At 40.5% G+C, this 16,946-nt stretch overlaps 1 protein-coding gene across 2 annotated transcripts in view; it reads right to left on the bottom strand.

Annotated features, from left to right (window-relative positions):
• Nucleotides 1-16,946, bottom strand: part of map4k5 (mitogen-activated protein kinase kinase kinase kinase 5) — a 157,773-nt gene that overhangs the window by 14,259 nt on the left and 126,568 nt on the right. For both annotated transcript variants that reach the window (XM_078233958.1, XM_078233956.1), the window contains 5 exons: nucleotides 8,873-8,987; nucleotides 7,354-7,412; nucleotides 6,780-6,883; nucleotides 5,361-5,538; nucleotides 4,871-4,939 (listed from right to left, as the gene is read on the bottom strand). In XM_078233958.1, coding sequence (XP_078090084.1) covers nucleotides 4,871-4,939; nucleotides 5,361-5,538; nucleotides 6,780-6,883; nucleotides 7,354-7,412; nucleotides 8,873-8,987 — 525 coding nt within the window. The remainder of the gene's footprint in view (nucleotides 1-4,870; nucleotides 4,940-5,360; nucleotides 5,539-6,779; nucleotides 6,884-7,353; nucleotides 7,413-8,872; nucleotides 8,988-16,946) is intronic.

Raw genomic sequence — 16,946 nt, 5'->3', positions numbered from 1 at the left:
CATTTTCTATTAGCATGCTGGAGAAGATCAAAATCCACATGGAGTTCGGGGTGTGAGCGGAGAGGAACGGGAGACTGGAGATTAGAAGGTGGGGCAAGGTGGTGTGTGGGACGATGACAACAGAAAATTTGAGAGGAATGAGGAAGATAAGAATTTAGGAGAGGAGAGATTAGGGCTCTTATCAACTTGCTCTGCTACCTTGAACGATTGGTGAATATGCGCTTCCAGATGCCTCTGGCCTGTATAAGTCCTCCAGGAGTCTGCTGGTATCCTGCTCGTTATTTACAGTCTTTGCAAGTTTTGTATTGTCTGCAAACCTGTTTGTATGATACCCTATACATTACATTATAGGGTATCAGAGGGTAATTGTCATTGTAGACTTGGTTTAGAAAATTCCAAGATGCTACTGACAAGAGTACTAGAAGAGGATGCATTTGCCACCCTCCTTCTCCAACAATACAGTACATTCTGATATTCTGCAATGTTATTGAGTGAAGAAACAGAACCAGTTAAACAAAACTTGAGACACTTGGCGCTATGTCTAGCATTTCCTGTTCTGATTTCAGACATATGTAATTTTTTGTTTATTGTTCAGAATCAGTTTGATGTTTCTCGCAGCTTTCAGTTATATTTAAAACTAAAAAAAAAACTTGCCACTTATAAGAGCTAAGTATTTTAGGCTTCAGCAAAATAAATCTGCTCTACTGTTTTGTGCAGGTTACTTCAGGAAAAATGATTTAATTTGTTTTACAAATCCAAAGATGTATAGGTTAGGTGGATTAGCCATGTGAAATTGCCCCTTACGCGTCTGAGTTAGGGGATTAGTGGGGTAAATGTGCGGGATTACAGAGATAGGGAGGGGAACCTGGATAAGATGCTCTGTTGGAGAGTCGGTGCAGACTTGATGGGCTGAATGACCTCCTTTTGCACTGTAAGTATTCTATGATTCTAAGTAGCCTGCACTGTACATGTTAGACTTTATCTCATTAACATGTTTGTGTAATTGAAAAAGCTTACGTTATCATATTGTACTATACACAAGCTTAGTGGTTAAAATCCTTAATTGGTATGTACTATTGGAATGTTAAAATGTCTTTAAGTTGACATCGTTTTAAGTGCCAAAATATTGTATTGTAGCTTTAAGTATACATGTAGTTACAATGGGCACATTGATGCTTGCATTAGCAGTAAACAGAAGCCCCGACTGCAATACCAATTGGCTAGAAGGATGGCCCAACAGCTACTAAGTAAAGGGTACAAGTTAAGGTCGGTTTGTTGTAGGGAAGCAAGAAGCATTCTTCCCATTGATGAAGAGTTGCAAATATTTGATTAGATGTTATTAACAGTTGACACAGATGCACAGATTTGGCTTGAATGTTGTGAAAGCTGCCTGGCAAAAGGGTAGAAAAATAAAGGAGCATTGCTAGGGTCTTTGCATTTGCCAAGGGATAGCATTTGTCTCAAGTCACTCGCTAGGTTAGCTCTTGTGTGGGTCATTCCAGTTGATGGGTAATTGTCATTGGTGGTTGCTGCAAGAACCCAGAAATGACAAAAATAATTGTCGTAAGTTGAGGATTGCCATAGGAATCCAGTATAGAAATCAATATTGGAATCTAGTATTAGGGCTAAAGGTAATTGTCTTGAGTGAATAATCTTTGTTAGGAAGTTTTTAAGCTGGAGAGAAGAGAGAGAGAGAGAGATATATAGTGATAGATATATATATATATATATATATATATATATATATATATATAGAGAGAGACAGCTATATAGAGAGAGACAGATATATATAGAGAGAGACACAGATATATATATATATAGAGAGAGAGATATATATAGAGAGAGAGAGATAGAGGGAGAGAGATAGATAGATAGATAGAGAGAGAGAGATATAGAGAGAGATATATAGAGAGAGAGAGATATAGAGCGAGAGAGATATAGAGCGAGATATAGATAGAGAGTGAGATATATAGAGGGAGAGAGATAGATAGATAGATAGAGAGAGAGAGAGATATAGAGAGAGATATAGAGAGAGAGAGATATAGAGAGATATAGAGAGATATAGAGAGAGATAGAGAGAGATAGAGAGAGATAGAGAGTGAGATATATATAGAGAGAGATATAGAGAGAGATAGAGAGAGATAGAGAGTGAGAGATATAGAGAGAGATAGAGAGTGAGATATATAGAGAGAGAGAGAGATATAGAGAGAGAGATATAGAGAGAGATAGAGAGAGATAGAGAGTGAGATATATAGAGAGAGAGAGAGAGATAGAGAGAGAGAGATATAGAGAGAGAGAGATATAGAGAGAGATAGAGAGTGAGATATATATAGAGAGAGAGAGAGATATATAGAGAGAGAGATAGAGATAGAGAGAGATAGAGAGAGAGATATATAGAGAGAGAGAGAGATATAGAGAGAGAGATATAGAGATAGATATATATATATATATATATATATATATATAGAGAGAGAGATAGAGAGAGAGATAGAGAGAGAGAGATATAGAGAGAGAGAGAGATAGAGAGAGAGAGATATAGAGAGAGAGAGATATAGAGAGAGAGAGATATAGAGAGAGAGAGATATAGAGAGAGAGAGATATAGAGAGAGAGAGAGAGATATAGAGAGAGAGAGAGAGATATAGAGAGAGAGAGAGATATATAGAGAGAGAGAGAGAGATATATAGAGAGAGAGAGAGATATAGAGAGAGAGAGAGATATAGAGAGAGAGAGAGAGATATAGAGAGAGAGAGAGAGATATAGAGAGAGAGAGCGATATAGAGAGAGAGAGCGATATAGAGAGAGAGAGAGATATAGAGAGAGAGAGAGATATAGAGAGAGAGATATATAGAGAGAGAGAGAGATATATATATATATATATAGAGAGAGAGATATATATAGAGAGAGAGATATATATAGAGAGAGAGATATATATATAGAGAGAGATATATATATAGAGAGAGATATATATATATATAGAGAGAGAGATATATACAGGGCGGCACGGTAGCACAGTGATTAGGGCGGCACGGTAGCAGTGGTTAGCACTGCTGCTTCACAGCTCCAGGGTCCTGGGTTCGATTCCCGGCTTGGGTCACTGTCTGTGTGGAGTTTGCACATTCTCCTCGTGTCTGCGTGGGTTTCCTCCGGGTGCTCCGGTTTCCTCCCACAGTCCAAAGATGTGCGGGTTAGGTTGATTGGCCATGCTAAAATTGCCCCTTAGTGTCCTGGGATGCGTAGATTAGAGGGATTAGTGGGTAAAATATGTAGGGATATGGGGGTAGGGCCTGGGTGGGATCGTGGTCGGTGCAGACTCGATGGGCCGAATGGCCTCTTTCTGTACTGTAGGGTTTCTATGATTTCTATGATATAGAGAGAGAGAGATATAGAGGAGAGATATTATATATATATATATATATAGATAGAGAGAGAGAGAGAGAGTTAGAGAGAGAGAGAGATAGAAAAACCATTCAGCAGAGGCTGTAAAGTGAGTCTCTAGAGAGAGAGAGAGAGAGAGCGCGCGCGCAGTTGGGAAATGAACAGCTACAGCAATTAAGATAAAGAATTCTTAACAAACATACAAACCCCTTTGCAGTTTTAACCTGACCAAGTTAAAATCTTAAAGGATGCTGTGATTCAAGGGACCAGGCTCAAGGAACCAAGGAAAGAACACACAGAAGTTTGGGGGAAGACCAGTTCCAGGGAAAGACACACTTGGCAGGTGTTGAACTTGTGTCATGCCATACCTTGACTAATGGAATGTTAAGTATTAATCTTTGCTGATCAATAAACCTTGTTAGTTTTCATTCTGAATTAGTGGCTGTCCATTTCACCAACAAGGTTATTCCTCAACAAGAATGTTTTTACTCTGTGGTTTAGAGTCCAAATCCCTAAAAAACTCTAATTAGTTGATAAAAACAAAATTCAATAGAAATAAGTATAACTATGAAAATTTGAATCCATGTAATGCAACACATTAAAGTCATTGAAGGTGGCAGGACAGGTTGACAGAGTGGTTAAAAAAGCATACAGTATCCTATGCATATATCAATACGGGTATAGTGTACAAGAACAAGGAAGTTATGTTTAACTTGTATAAGAAAGCTGGAAAGATGTGAAGGCCTTGGAGAGAGTTCAAAAAGATTCACGAGAATGGATCCAGGGATGAGGAACTTCAGTTGCGATGATAAACTGGAGGAGTTAGAATTGTTTTCTTTGGAATAAAGGCGGCAGAGAGGAAACTTGATAGAGGTATTCAAAATCATCAGGAGGTCTTGACAGAGTAGATAGGGAGAAACAGCTTCAACTTGTGAAGGGATTGAGAATGAGACAGCACAGACTTAATAAAACAAAAGCAATACAAGAAAAACCACGTGCGTTGAAAGTTTTACGGTCTGGAATGCACTGCCTAAGGGTTACAGGCAGAAGATGGGAGAACATAAGTAAATTGCTCATTCGGAAAGCTGGTGCAGATTCAATGGACAAAATGGTCTCTCTCCTGTGCTGTAAGAATTCTGTGATTTTGTGACATACACCCAAATCAGGTAACTCTGTTTTGATCACTGATCTCATATTCAATGATTGAAAGATATGCTTCTCATAAACCTAAACATTACTGGCCTTTGCAACTGCCAGATAAATGAAGTATCTGTGTCCATCAACTTTCACCAAATAAAAAATATTCACCCTGTATATTTCACTGTAGCCTTTTATCATATACAGGAGACATTATATTTAATGAAAGAAGGGGCAAGAACACTGCTGGGGACTTTATGGATAGAGGCATAGTAAAATTAAGTAGTCTCAAACAAAAATGCACGTGGTGTTAAAAGGGAATATATTTAGGATTTTTAGAACTTGATAGATACTCACGATCCATGCAGACAAGAACTGTATCCCTTTCCAACTGGGTTATGTGGATGGTATCCAACTGGCAACTAGCTACAACAATAAAATGCACACATAATTAGTGATATTTATGAAATTGCAAACATTTAATGCTCTTAGGTGATCAGATCTTTTAGATAAATTATCCTCAGTTTAAAAAAGTTTCCATTGGATATGTACATAAAAGGAAATTGTTTTTCCAGTGCCTACTAATATACTGAAAAAAAGTGCAAAGCTAATTAATGAGTATGATGCTAACAAATTAAATGGAAGAATATAGTATTGTAATCAAAACCTGCATAGAATTATTTAATACCTAGATCCGCATTATCAACAAGTCTGTATAACTCATTTTCCATTTAATTTTTTAATCATTAGACCTCAGGTGCTCAGTGAGTTTTAAACTGTTTTGCAGTGTAACCCACGAGTGACAAAACATTACAAAACTGTGAAAATCTATGAGCAAATGGCATACCTGAGCCATCTTCTGTAAACCACGAGGAAGAGGAGTTCAGGTTTATTGTCTGAAACCGGACTACCTGGTGGGGTTCACTGCCTTTGCTGATGGCTACACAGACCATTGGGTATTCCTGCTCAGGTACCACAAGCATTTCAAAAACCTTTAGAGGGTCCGGGAGTGGAAAGTCAAAATGCTGGAAGAAAGGCAAATCATTATCCAGATTTTGTGAAGCTAAAATCAATATTCCAACATACATTTGAAATGGTTCCTGTATTCATTTGTGGGATGTGGGCATTGCTGACATTTATTGCCTATTGCTAATTGCTTGGAGGTGGCAAGCCATTTTCTTGAACTGCTGCATTCTGTATTGTGTAGGTACACTCACAGGCCTGGTAAGTAGGGAGTTCCAAGATTCTGACTCAGCAACAATGAAGGAATGGTGATATAGTTCCAAGTCAGGATGATGCGTGACTTGGAAGGGAACCAGCAGGTGGTGTTCCTGTTGGATTGAATGTTTAAAGGGGTGGGTTGAGTGCCTTCAAGTGGATAGCGTTGACCTGGATGGTGTAAACCTTCTTAAGCATTGCTGGAGCTGCACACATCTATGAGAGTAGTTCATTACACTCCTGACTTGTGAACTGACAGGTCCTTGGGGAAATCAGGTGGCGAGTTTGACCTTGAAGTCACAGTGATTATGTGGCCAGTTCAGTAAAGTTTCTAATCAATAGGTGGTTTAGGTTTATTGTGTTTTGTGAGAACAGGACATAGCAGGGTAATTTTGCATTGTTGGGAGCTGCCAGTGTTGCAGTTATACTGGAACAGCTTGGCCATAGACATGGCTCCGGTGGAATGTTGTCTAGGCCCATAGCCTCTACTGTATCCAATGCAATCAGCCCTTTCTTGATGTCAATGAAGTGAATTGAATTGGCTGAAGTAGTGCTGAGGATCTTATTTATTTGTGCCACAAGTAGGCTCACATTAACACTGCAATGAAGTTACTGTGAAAATCCCCTAGTCGCCACACTCTGGAGCCTGTTTGGGTACACGGAGGGAGACTTTAGCACGGCCAATGCACTTAAAGAGCACGTTTTTCGGACTGTGGGAGGAAACTGGAGCACCCAGAGGAAACCCACGCAGACACGGGAGAACGTCTCAGGAGGAGGCTGAGCTGGATCAGCCACTTAGCACTTTTGGTTGGAGATTGTTGTGACAAGTAGAAAAAGGTACTGTTTGAAGTTGAACATGTAACTACTAAACATTACAAACACACCCAATCTCTATAGCTTTATATTTGCATTACATTTAAACATGGGTATATACTTTTAAATATTCAGCATTTAGCTCTAACAAATTACTGTTTACTATTTATGATCTAAAAGTAATTCAGTACTAAAATATTAGATGCCTAATGAATGATATAAAACAAACACCGACCTTGATTAACATGAATTTTTGCATTGGCTCATACCACTGAAGTAAGACAATACCGGACTGCAATGCTCCACAGAGGTATTTGTACCCAGTGTATGGATTTCTCACTGTAGTTAGTAAACAGAGATATCAATTTTAAAAAGCTAAAAATAACACTTTGCAAAATGATAGCTTCCTTTCAAATATGTACATTAAATTCAATTTTCTTGTACTAGCCGTACAATATTCCCATATGTGGTGCAAGGTCAATATTTAACCTGCTGTGCTTCCCCAGAACACAGGCATTTTAAGAGAAAGATGTGTAGAGGTAGGTTATAGCACTCGGACACTTCTGGTTCCTGATCTCAGCTGTGTTACTTTGGGTGGGAGATGCCAAGTAAAGGAAGAGGAGCAAGATTGAATGACCATTTTTGCACATCTCCCAGCAACCAGATCAGAGTGACATTGAAACATATGGTGCATGACCAGATACACAATAATAATCATATCCTTAAAGGAGCTGCTAAAAATGCAGTTTTATACATTTAACAACTACCATGCTCCAAGCAAATGTTAAAAAATACACAATTTTACATACCAATGCAACATTTGTGGCAACCTTTTGTTTCTGGAATCTTTGTTGTTAAAGCAAATCTCCTGGAAACAAAATAGGGTAGATGTCAGTCATTTTATAAGATGTTCATTAAGTTATGACTCATGCTGCAAATCAATATTCTATATATACTTCCGGCGTTAAGTATCTTGAACTTATCCATGTGGACAAGTGTGTTTATTTTTTTACCATCCCTTCCAGTAATCACTTCTGCCTGTCTTCTACTTAAGCATTTATAGCCATTCTAGTTTTCTCCTGTATATGTTTGTATTTGCCCCCTTCCTGGTTTCTTTTTTAAATGCTGTTCATTAGTATAATCTTTCATCACACCGGAGTATCTTAATCAGAAGATTTGATCAAGGATCTGCACAACCGAAACATTACTTTTTCCATCTGATAAGAACAAAGAAAATTACAGCACAGGAACAGGCCCTTCGGCCCTCCAAGCCTGCACGGACCATGCTGCCCGACTTAACTTAAACCCCCTACCCTTCTGGAGATCACATCCCTCTATTCCCATCCTATTCATGTATTTGTCAAGACGTCCCTTAAAAGTCACTACCTTATTTGCTTCCACTACCTCCCCCGGCAACGGGTTCCAGGCACTCTGTAAAAAATCTGCCTCGTACATCTTCTTTAAACCTTGCCCCTCGCACCTTAAACCTGTGCCCCCTAGTAATTGATCTTCCATCCTGGGAAAAAAGCTCCTGACTATCCACTCTGTCAATGCCTCTCAATCTTGTAGACTTCTATCAGGTCGCCCCTCAACATCCGTCGTTCTAGTGAGAACAAACCAAGTTTCTCCAACCTCTCCTCATAGCTAATGCCCTCCATACCAGGCAACATCCTGGGAAATCTTTTCTGTATCCTCTCCAAAGCCTTCACATCCTTCTGGTAGTGTGGCGACCAGAATTGAACACTATATTCCAAGTGCGGCCTAACTAAGGTTCTATAAAGCTGCAACATGACTTGCCAATTTTTTAACTCAATGCCCCAGCCGATGAAGGCAAGCATGCCATATGCCTTCTTGACTACCTTCTCCACCTGCATTGCCACTTTCAGTGACCTGTGTACCTGTACATCCAGATCTCTTTGCCTATCAATACTCCTAAGGGTTCTGCCATTTACTGTATAAAACGTCAGGAGTGGAATTTGAACCCACAACCCTAGAAAGGGACTAGTATTCACCAGGCTTAACACAAGGCAAGGGATCACACTTTGAGTCTGGCACCTTAGACCACTCAGCCATCCTGACAACTTCTTCATTTTTTTGTGTATTTTCTGTTTTTGTCACATACATCCTCAGTTGGGCAGACATTTGCTTGTTGATTGCATGTCAAGCACCAGAATCAATTGTGTGTTTTCCTGGAACTACTTAGAAGATTGGACTTCAAAAATTTCGAAGGAAGATGCTGAATAAAGAAGACATATTTTACATTGTTCCAGCACAAGGCACTGCAGGATTTTAAATGGAACTCAATTCTACAAAATGTAGTTTCCTTACCTGGGTATTATCTTGTCAGGAAAACGGTGTGTTTGAATGTGGGATGCTAACCCTGGTTTCTTTGCCTGTTCAAATAAGGCTACCAGGTTGTGTGAATAAAGCTGAAAAGTTTTACCTGTAATTGCAGAAAAATATGAAAAAAGTCAAAGACTGACAACTGAAATCTACTCTCTCACCACAACTGTTCTGAGCCTATGCAATGGTTTGTTGATGCACCAAACTGACTCCATCCTAATTAATATCCTCAACTTCATCCCATCCCAAGGCCGCATCTCCTCTGTTTGAGGGCATGTCCCTCTCACCTTTTGCCTTGGCCACATGATCTGAATTATGCATATGCATTTTGATGGTGCTCTGGATCAAGTCTATTACTCCAAGTTCAACATTGCTGCCACTACCCATACTCCAACTCTTCATTCTTTGCCTCTCAGCCCCCACCAGGAACTCCACACAAATGACATCCCATCCCTTTAAAAAGCATCAGTTATTTGTCCAGCTATTTTTTTTGTAGCATGTACCATATTCTTACCACACTTTGGACAAAGCAGTTTCTCTTGAATTCCTGATCAGATTTATTAGTGACTACCTTATATTTGTGACCTCTAATTTTAGATTCCCCCACAAGTGGAAACATTTTCTCTACATCTGCCCTATCAAAATTATTTTTGTTCTGTGGTTAGCACCGCAGCTTCATAGTGCTAGGGACCTGGGTTCAATTCTGGCCTTGGGTGACTGTTGGTGTGGAGTTTGTACATTCTCCCAGTGTCTGCTGGGTTTCCTCCAGGTGCTCCAGTTTCCTCCCACAGTTCAATGATGTGCAGGTTAGGTGGATTGATCATGCTAGATTGCCCCTTCGTGTCCAAAGATATGCAAGTTAGGTGGATTAGTCATGGTAAATTTACAGGGTAACAGGATAGGGCAGGCCTGGGTAAGATGCTCTTTCGGAGAGTTGGTGCAGACTCAATGGGCCAAATGGCCTCCTTCTGCACTGTAGGGATGCCAAGTTCTGAGAGAAGAGAGCTATCCTGTTCTGCCATTTCTCGATAAGCATACACTCAGTTCTGTTATTGTTCTCAGTCTTTTTAGTACTTTCCCCAGTGTCCTTTGAATAATATGGAGATCAGTACTGTGCACAATACTCCAAATGTGTACACAAATTTAACATAAGTGCTCAGCTTTTTAATTTTATTGCTCTAGAAATACATCCAGTGCTTGCTTTTATTTTTTAAAATGACCTAATTAATCTGCGTTATTACTTTTAGTGTTTGAGTACCTGTAGATCCCATGGCACTTCTACCTCATTTAGACTATTATTCAAACAGCCTGATTGCTCCTAGCAAAACACATCAGTTCATACTTGTATATATATTACACACTTATTCTGCAAGTTTATCAATGCCAGTTTGTATATTGTCAAGTTCTTTTTCAGTATTAAGTACGTCCCCAATTCCTCAGCATCCTATTCAAATCTGGGCAGAGCTTTCGACTCCATATGCTCTCCATCATAAAGACTTCCTATTTCCACCTCCAGCAATGCACACCTTCACCCCTGTATCAGCATATTTGCTGTTGAAGCCCCCATCCATGCTTTTGTTGCATCAGGACTCCGCTATTTCAATCTTCCCCATGCCGGATTCCTATCCTCCATTTTCCATGAGCTTCTCAACAAAAACTGTATTACATTCCACAGAAATTGATAAATCCAGGGCCAGACGTATTGTTAACAAAAGCCAGGGAGTAAATAGTGGATGCTCCAAGGACATTTTCCAATCTTCACTAGATACAGGCGAGGTAGAGGTTTGGAGGGCTGTGAACGTTGCTCAATTATTTGGTAAAGGATGGGGGGGTTATGAGGGCTAAGCCAAGTAATTATAAGCTCTTTGGTGTGACATCAGTGGTAGGAAAATTATTAGAATCAATTCTGAGACAGGATAAACTGTCATTTAGAAAGGAATGGGGACAGTCAGCATTGTTTTGTTGGAGTGCAGGGGTGGGGGGGATCATGTCTTACTAACTTAAATCAATTTTTTTGAGCAAGTTTCACAGAGGATTAATGAGGGTAATGCAATGCATGTTGTCTACATGGATTTTGGTAGGGAATTTGATAAGGTACATGACAGACTGATCAGAAAAGCAAAAGTCCATGAGATACAGGAATGTGTTGGATCCAAATTGATTCAGGGACAGGAAACAAAGGGGAATGGTTGATGGATGTTTTTGCCAATGGAAAGCGCTTTTCAGAGGCGTTTCACAGGACACGTTTTGGATTCCTTGCTATTTGGTGCATGTATTGATCATTTTAAATGTGGGAGGCATGATTGGGAAATTTTCAGACAACACAGAAATTGACCGCGCAGTTGATGGTGAAAAGGACAGCTGTTGCCTCCAGAATTATATCACTGGTTTGGACGAGTGGGTGGAAAAGCAGCAAATGAATTTTGATCTGGAGAAGTTGAGGGTTATGCATTTGAGGAGCGAAGACAAAGCTAAGGAATACACAATAAATGGGAGATATTGGGAAGGGCAAAGGAAGAAAGAGACCTCAGAGTACTTGTCCACAGGTTCCTGAAGGTGGCAGAGCAGGTGGATAAGTTGGTGGAGAAAGCATATGAAATGCTTTCCTTAATCGGACATGGTTTAAACACAAAAGCAGGATGTAACAATGGAACTGTATAAAATGTTGGTTAGGCCACAGCTAGACCAGCAGTACTCTCTGCCACATTACAGGGTGGACATAATTGCTCCAGAGAAAGTACACAGGAGAGTTACAATGATGTTGCCAGGGCTTGAAAATTGCAGCTATGAGGAAATAATCAGATCGTTTTCCTTGGAATTGAGGGTGACCTGATTGAGGTGTGCAAGATTATGAGGGGCCTAGATAGAGTAGACATGGCTGCCATGTTTCATCTAGCAGAGAGGTCAATTACCAAGGGGCACAGATTTAAGTTGATAGTGAAAAGGACAGCTGTTAGAAGCATCAGAGGGGACATGAGGAAAAATTTCTTCACCCAGAGAGGTGAATTGGAATTCACTGCCAGGTTTGGTAGTGAGGCAGAAACCCTCAACTCATTTAAAAGGCACCTGGATCTGCACCTCAAGTGCTGTAATCTGCAAGACTATGGACCTAGTGCTGGAAGGGAAAATTAGAATGAGCAGCTAGGTATTTTTCTGTTTTGGCTGAATGGCTTCTTTTTGTGTCATAATTTTTGTATGGTTCTAATTCTGACTCACCAATCACCCATGTGCCTCCTGATCTACAATGGGATGCCTGGTTTTCCCATGCCTCCAACTTAAATCCCTTCAATATCTCCAATCACCTCCAACCCAACAGACAGCAACCCTCTCCACCTCTCAGGTCTTTTATTCCTTAGACCCCACGTCCTACTGCAGGTGCCCCAATCCCGATCTCTCCAACATTGGTATCCAGGCCTCAACCACCATGACACTGTGGGTTCTAAAATTTTCTTGTTAAACCTAATTGCATTTCTCTCTTTCCTCCTTCTCGAGGCCCTCTTCAAACCCTGCTGCTACCCTCCCATTTCCTCTTTCACATAGTCAACCATTTTTGTCAAATTATATCTCGAGGGCCTTGGGATGCTTCCTGCACATTAAAGACATTACTAAAATCTAAGTTGGCGCCTTGAATTGTCACTTTGATTCAACACACCAAAATTTAAATCTCTTAGCAGAAACAAACATGTATGATAAATGCACGTTAGAAAATATTGAGATTTGAAAATTCTAAAAATTTATACTTCTTGAAAAAAAAAACTTTTGTAATGCTTTTACAAATGAAATGTATTACCGTCTCTAACAGATTTGCTTTTAGATAGGAAACAATAAAATCACAATATGGAAACAAAGTACTGCGGATATTGAAAATCTCAAATAAAACAAGTGCTGGAAAAACTCAGGTCTGGCAGTATCCATGAAGAGAGAGAGAGAGAGAGAGAGTTAATGCTTTGAATCCAATGTGACTCTTCTTCAGAACCTGTTGAGGTTTCCAGCACTTTCTGTAGGTATTGTCACAATATTTGCTGGGTGTTTTCCTGGTGAAAATCAGTCCATAGTCAGAGTTATAAGGTCATAAGACACAGAAGACAACCATTTGGCTCATCAAATCAAGGTTAACTCACTGTTGAGTAATCCAGTCTTTCCCGTTCCCTCCTCTATCCTCATAGCCCTGCAAGTTTATTTTGCTCAAGTGCCGATCCAACTTCCTTTTGAAATCATTTAACCGCCTCTGCTTCCAACACCCTTTTTTGCAATGAGTACCCTTCCTCGCTTGACAGGGACTTGGGGAAATCCTGGAGTGTTAGCAGCTATGTTGACAAGGAATCTAATTTCAAGCTAAGATATATTTTGCTTTAATCTGAATCAACTGTGAATGGTATATTGCGAGGAATGATTTAAAATCTATTGAAGATAATTGTAACTTTACATCTGTGAGGATTAGTATGCCCATGAACAAGTGTAGATGGTTCAGGATAGATTACATTTACCTGATCTTATTCTTTGTTCAACATATCTTTCATCATATGGAGTATACATTTAACTGAAGTAATGCGATAAATGTAAAAATAACGGAGCAAGAAACCAAACTGAGAAGAGGCACTATGAGCTCAAACGTTATATTGAATAAACCTATGAAACTGTCAGCGTAGTGCTCAGCTACAGAATTAAAAGTATGGTACCCAACTGCAAAAGCATGACGACAGAGTACAAATCTAGAGACCACTGTTACTGTCCAAACCACTACAGGTCCCATCTTCAATGCTCTATACCGTTCTGTTCAGCTAATCGCTATAAAGATATCACAGTCCCAAAGAAAGTAGAGAAATGTACAACTGGCAAACAGATGTCTGAGAACATCACCACCTGCAAATTCCCCTCCAAGTCGTACATCATCCTGACTTGGAAGTAAATGGCTGCACCTTCACTGTAGCTGGGTCAAAATCCCAGAACTACCTCCCTAACAGCGCTGAGTCATCGATACCAAATGGACTGCAGCAGGACAAAAGGACAGCTTAGAACCACTTTTGTAAAGAAAATTAGATATAGGCAATAAGTGCTGGCCTTGCCAGTGACACCTACATCCCATAAATGAATAATCTGCAGTCCTGCCACATCTAATCATGAATGGGAGGTGATCAATTAAACAATTAATGGGAGGTGATAATTCCACAAACACCCCCAGCCTCAACTATGGCAGAGCCCAGAATTATTGCAAAAGACAGTGTAAAGCATCTGAAATCATCTTTAGCCAGAAGTGCAAAGCAGATGATCAATTTCAGCCTGGTCTTTAGGTCCCTAATATAACAGACACATTCATCACTGATTGGATTCATGTGATATCAAGAAAGGGCTGAGCATACTGCACATAGAAAAAGATTATTGCAAAAACAGAAAATGCTGGAAATATTCAGCAGGTCTGGCAGCATCAGTGGAGAGAGAAATATAGTTAACATTTCAGGTTGAAATCCTAATAAACCGAAGTCAATGGAAACTGGAGAAAACTCTCCACTTTATAGAGTCATGTCTGATGATAGCTATGTTGGAGCACTGAAGATAATGATTGTGGTTGTAGAAGACTAATCATTTAAACTACAGGGCATCAATGCACAAGTTGCTTAAAGCAGTGTCCTAGACTCAAACTACTTTAGCTGTTTCAATGATCTCCCCCAGCCCACCAGAAGATAAGAAATGGGGATGTTTTGCAGAATGTTCAGTTCCATTCACAACTCCTCAGATAACAAAGCAGTCCATACTTCATGCAGTAAACCATGAAAAAATACCAGGCTTGTGCTGATAAGTGGCAGGTCATTACGGCACACAGTGCTCAGCAATGACCATCAACAACTTAACTATCTCCCCAAAACAATGAATGCCATTACATTCACTAAACTCCCTACCATCAACAAGGGGTGGAGGTGGCAGAGGTCACAACTGACCAAAAACTTAATTGAGACTAACCAAATAAGTACAGTAGCTATGAGAGGTCAGATGCTAGATATTCTACTGTTAGTGACTCACCTGATTTCCTAAATACTTGTCCCCACCTACAAGGCACAAATCAGGAGTGTGATGGAACACTTCACTTGCCTGGATGAGTGCAACTCCAACAACACTCAAGAAGCTTAACAACATTCAGGACAAAACAAATATTCAAATCCCATAGCACTAGTACAACATGACTTCTGTGTATACCAAGTTTAAGATGTACAGCAGCAGCATGCCAAAGCTCTGCAACAGCATCTTCTAAACCTGTTATAAATAAATATCTTATTCATAGTTCACAGAGATTTTTAATTCTGGGAAAATTAAAGTTAACTATAAAAAGGGATAAATGCAACTAAAGCAGTCCAAAAAAATAGGAAAGAATGGGGAGCAGGCAAGAAGATGGAGTCAAAACAAAGTTAGGTCTATCTTGCATTTTTATCTTAAAAGGTTGGGGTCATGTTGACACAAGGCATTAACAGCTAGATGTGCAAGATCATAAAAACAGCAGGTGGACTTATTTAGCTGGAGAATTGAAGACAAGGTATTTGCACTGCTTGCAAAGAGATGCAGCCCAGAGAATAGTTTTGTTCTGTGAGTTAAGGCTGCAATCAATTTAAATGCAGTGAGCCCAGGAAGACTACCATCGTCACGGAGATGGGTGGAGTGTGAAAAATTCTAGGGTTTCAACTGATCTGTTCATTTGCTGGGGGCGTGAGAACTCAGCAGGGGAAAAGTCCAGGTCAAAAAGGTGCTGCTGTTAGCAGGCTCCCAACAGCAAGTTTTTGCTGTTAGCTGGCTTTGTGCAATTAAGGCTCAGGAGAAGTTCTGGGCATAGGGAATGTGGCAGAAGGTCCATGCTGGAAAAGGTTAGGGTTCAGAAGAAATCTTGAGAGCCATTTATAGCTTGGTGTAACAGGAAGATTGGAACTTGGTGAAACCTAGGGGCAGTGCCGCGCAGTGAAGCTAATTGGCTATTAAATAGCTGAAATCACACAAGTAGAGGCTGGAACGCAGACCACTCAACCACAGAAATTGAGGGGTTTGGAGTCTCAGGAAACAAGACTGAAATCCTGGGAGATGTGCAATCATTGACACAGGAGTTGGAGATGCTGAAGGAATTCAGAGGATTGATGTTCAAAAGTGAAAGTTTGGAGTCCCTCATAAGGGAGGCAGAGTTCTAATGAAATTAGATGACTGTTTACTGACATCTGCGTGGGTTGAGAAAAATCCATGGAATCTGGTCATATCTGCAATTTACTGTGCAGTGTGGTGTGTTCGATCAGTTTACCTGCTAATTCAGATATACCGCACATACTCTATCATTCAGGGTTAATAAGATAGATAGTGAAATGTTCTATCTTTCTGACCTTGTAAAGTTTATTTTTGTTCAACCAGTAGAATCTTGTGGCTTTATTTCCTTAGCAAGTGTCCTGGATCTCAAACCTGGTCTACATTAAACAAAACATTGGTCGCGATTCTCCAGACTCTGGTGGGAATTGCGATGGCCCGGTAAAACAGGAACCGAGCCAGTAGTCAGTCCTGTCACAATTCTCCCAGCCCATCCAGTCAGCCCCTTACAGCTTCGCGCCCAGAGTGGATGCTCCAGCCTCCCAGTATGCTGCTGCCCCTCAAGTGAGAAGTCCACCGGGGCGGGGGGGGGGGGGGGGGGGGGGGGAGATTTGGTGCAGATCCTGACAAACATGGACCTGGCACCTGGGATTCGGTGGGGGGGGGGGGGGGGGGGAGAAAGAGGAGGGTTGTGAGGGGTGGAGTTGACCTTGAGACTCTCCCATGGGATGGGACTCTCGTGGCTTGACTGCCCCTTCTAGCCTGGGAAAGGTGAAGGTCACTCTTAGCTTGGTGATCTCAAGCAGTTTTCAGTTCAAAGTAGTAATTCTTATCTGTGTACTGTGAAACCCTGGTCACTTTAATATAAGAACATAAGAAATAGGAACAGGTGTAGGCCATCTAGCCCCTCGAGCCTGCCCAGCCATTCAACAAGATCATGGCTGACCTGAAGTGGATCAGTTCCACTTACCCGCCTGATCCCTTTAACCCCCAATTCCCTTACCGA

Source organism: Mustelus asterias, chromosome 18 (assembly GCF_964213995.1).
Source record: "Mustelus asterias chromosome 18, sMusAst1.hap1.1, whole genome shotgun sequence".
NCBI lineage: Eukaryota > Metazoa > Chordata > Chondrichthyes > Carcharhiniformes > Triakidae > Mustelus > Mustelus asterias.
Note: the sequence above shows the minus strand (reverse complement) of the source record. Positions and strands in the feature narration are given on the sequence as shown.